The 2,186-nt window shown below is 52.9% G+C and overlaps 1 protein-coding gene across 1 annotated transcript; it reads right to left on the minus strand.

The window, feature by feature from the left end:
• Nucleotides 1–402: 402 nt before the first annotated feature.
• LOC124671232 (putative F-box protein At3g17480) lies at nucleotides 403–1,572 on the minus strand. Its single transcript, XM_047207631.1, has one exon. It carries the CDS (start codon nucleotides 1,570–1,572, stop codon nucleotides 403–405), a length of 1,170 nt encoding a protein of 389 aa, XP_047063587.1.
• Nucleotides 1,573–2,186: the final 614 nt, after the last annotated feature.

Here is a 2,186-nt window from a genome sequence, read left to right on the forward strand (position 1 = left end):
GAAGGGTGAGACCATCCGGTATGGCATACCTTTGGCATACCGGGGGTCATCCCCCCAACAGATTTTCTGGTAGTGACTTAACTAGGTTAGCATTTATTCGCCAAAAAAAAGAGGAATAAACAAGGTTAGCAATGCCTGAAAGGTCCGTCTCTTCTAATTTTTTGAAATTTCCTAGTGATACAAAAGGAAGTCTACCACTCAAATTGTTTTGGGAAATCCAAAATCCGAACATTTTGAAGTGACGAAGAAATATTTGAAGATTTATTGGCATTGGCCCTCTAAAGAAATTTGTCCAGAGATTCAATATGTGGAAGTGAAAACAAGAATGTTGGAATGCTTCCACTGAATTGGTTTGAACTTAGTTAGGATGAACAACTCAGGACGACACGAGGTTGATATCGTTCACACCTTACACTTGCTGATGGAGATGAGACTCTCCCTGTATGGAACAACATGGTGATCATAGTCCCTAGACTCGTCTTCCAGGTCCAGCACTTCCTCCACAACTGGGCTCGTCTCGTTGTACCAGCATAGCTTCTGGCCGATGCCGGACACCATCACCAGCATCCGACCCCCGGTGGCCCAAAGAGGCAAGAAGCAGTAGCACGCGGAGCCGTTGCCGTATCGTGGTCCTGGATGGACGCGGCAGCGCAGCGACCACTGCGCCGTTGAGAGCGTCCCATCTTCATCGAGCTGCCACACATCTAAGGTCGTCAACGAGGCACCGTAGTTAACGTAGCACAGCTTGCCGTCTAGTTCTGCGAGATGGTAGAGGAGGGGGTGGGCAGGAGGGCATGGAATCAAGTGGAACGTCCTGTCACGCAAGCTGAACCGTAACAGTGGGCTTGACCGAGAATCTTGGGCGGCCGCAGGTTCGCACACCCGGTAGAAGGCTTCTCCCGTGTAGACCGGCGGCATGCCGCCGATGGCTTGCGGTGGGTCGACGGTGAGCTCCCAGGAGTCGCCCCCGAGCGTGAAGACCTCGTGCCCGATGTCGTAGTCAAACTGCGAGCTTAACTTGCCGTAGCCCCGCCGCCGGTAGAAGTACCTGGAGACGACGTACTGGTTGCGGCACCGGTCGAAACCGATCACTGCCGATGGATAGTTCTGGTAGTTCACGTCCGGGCTGCCGGGCGGCAGCGCGACGAGCTCCCTGGTGGCCGGGTTACACACGAATATCCGGTTGGTGGTGGTCGCGATGGCGACCAGGCCATCGCAGTGCGTGGTGTGGATCCCCTTGGTGATGCCTCCCGGGCAAGCGGCCTTTTCAAGCAGCAGCCCTGCCCTGGCCTCGAAGCCGCCGGGCGTCTGTCCCGGCCGCAGGCAATAGAAGGTGATGTCCTCGGAGAGCTCGTCGATGGAATACTTCCACGGCGTGACGAGGATGGACGGCGGAGCCGCGCGGGAGAAGTCGCGGTGGCGGCGTACGAAGGCGGCGTCCTCGATGCGGGCGCGCCAGGAGCGGCAGACGCGCTTGAAGCGCACGAGGCGATTCACGGGGAGGCGCACCAGGACTTCCATGAAAAGTAGGTCGTCCGGGAGGGCGACGTGGCCGGCCACAGGACGATCCATCTTAGTATGCCTTCCTAGATGGCTGGTGTGTATATATTGCTCGAAAGCCTGTTAGCAATAATAATCTTCTTGTCTTAACGTGTTAGAGTTACATATAAGCAGATTCATTAGGCAAGTATACGTCGTGTACATGCCATGGAGTCGTAGGTGTCTTTGTACTAGACTAGATCGTGTGCTGGTTCTAGTAGGTTTCGTGGTTTGGTTAGTTTGCTTAGTTTTCTAGCGTTTTCCCCGGAGTCAGGTTAGGACTAGCTAGCCTCTTGTCACGTCCGCGTGTAGCTAGAGAGTACTACCGTAGTACGCGTTCGTTTGTAAGTAGTGTCTTGGTCGTGTTCGAGTAAGTCTAGGTTTGAGTCGGCTATGCATTTGCCTGAACTCCTGTATATATGCACACCTGGTTACGTGAGTTGTAACACGTACCGAGAAAACATAAAATGAAAATAAAAAAGAGAAAAATTAGAGGGTGTGATATGCATTCTGGGCAATAAGCTTTGCCTTCTCGTGTGTTTGTATAATTTGACTTGATATATCCATGGGCAAATCCCGACATTGATATCAGAGCGAGGTTCGAGATTTGAAGCCACACTTGCTCCGGGGAGGCGATCCATACCAAT

The sequence above is a fragment of the Lolium rigidum genome, chromosome 7 (assembly GCF_022539505.1).
Source record: "Lolium rigidum isolate FL_2022 chromosome 7, APGP_CSIRO_Lrig_0.1, whole genome shotgun sequence".
In the NCBI taxonomy this organism is placed as follows: Eukaryota; Viridiplantae; Streptophyta; class Magnoliopsida; order Poales; family Poaceae; genus Lolium; species Lolium rigidum.

Excerpts from the sequence above, each read along its gene's own strand:
- LOC124671232 (XM_047207631.1), bottom strand. The coding sequence starts at position 1,572 with ATGGATCGTCCTGTGGCCGGCCACGTCGCCCTCCCGGACGACCTACTT.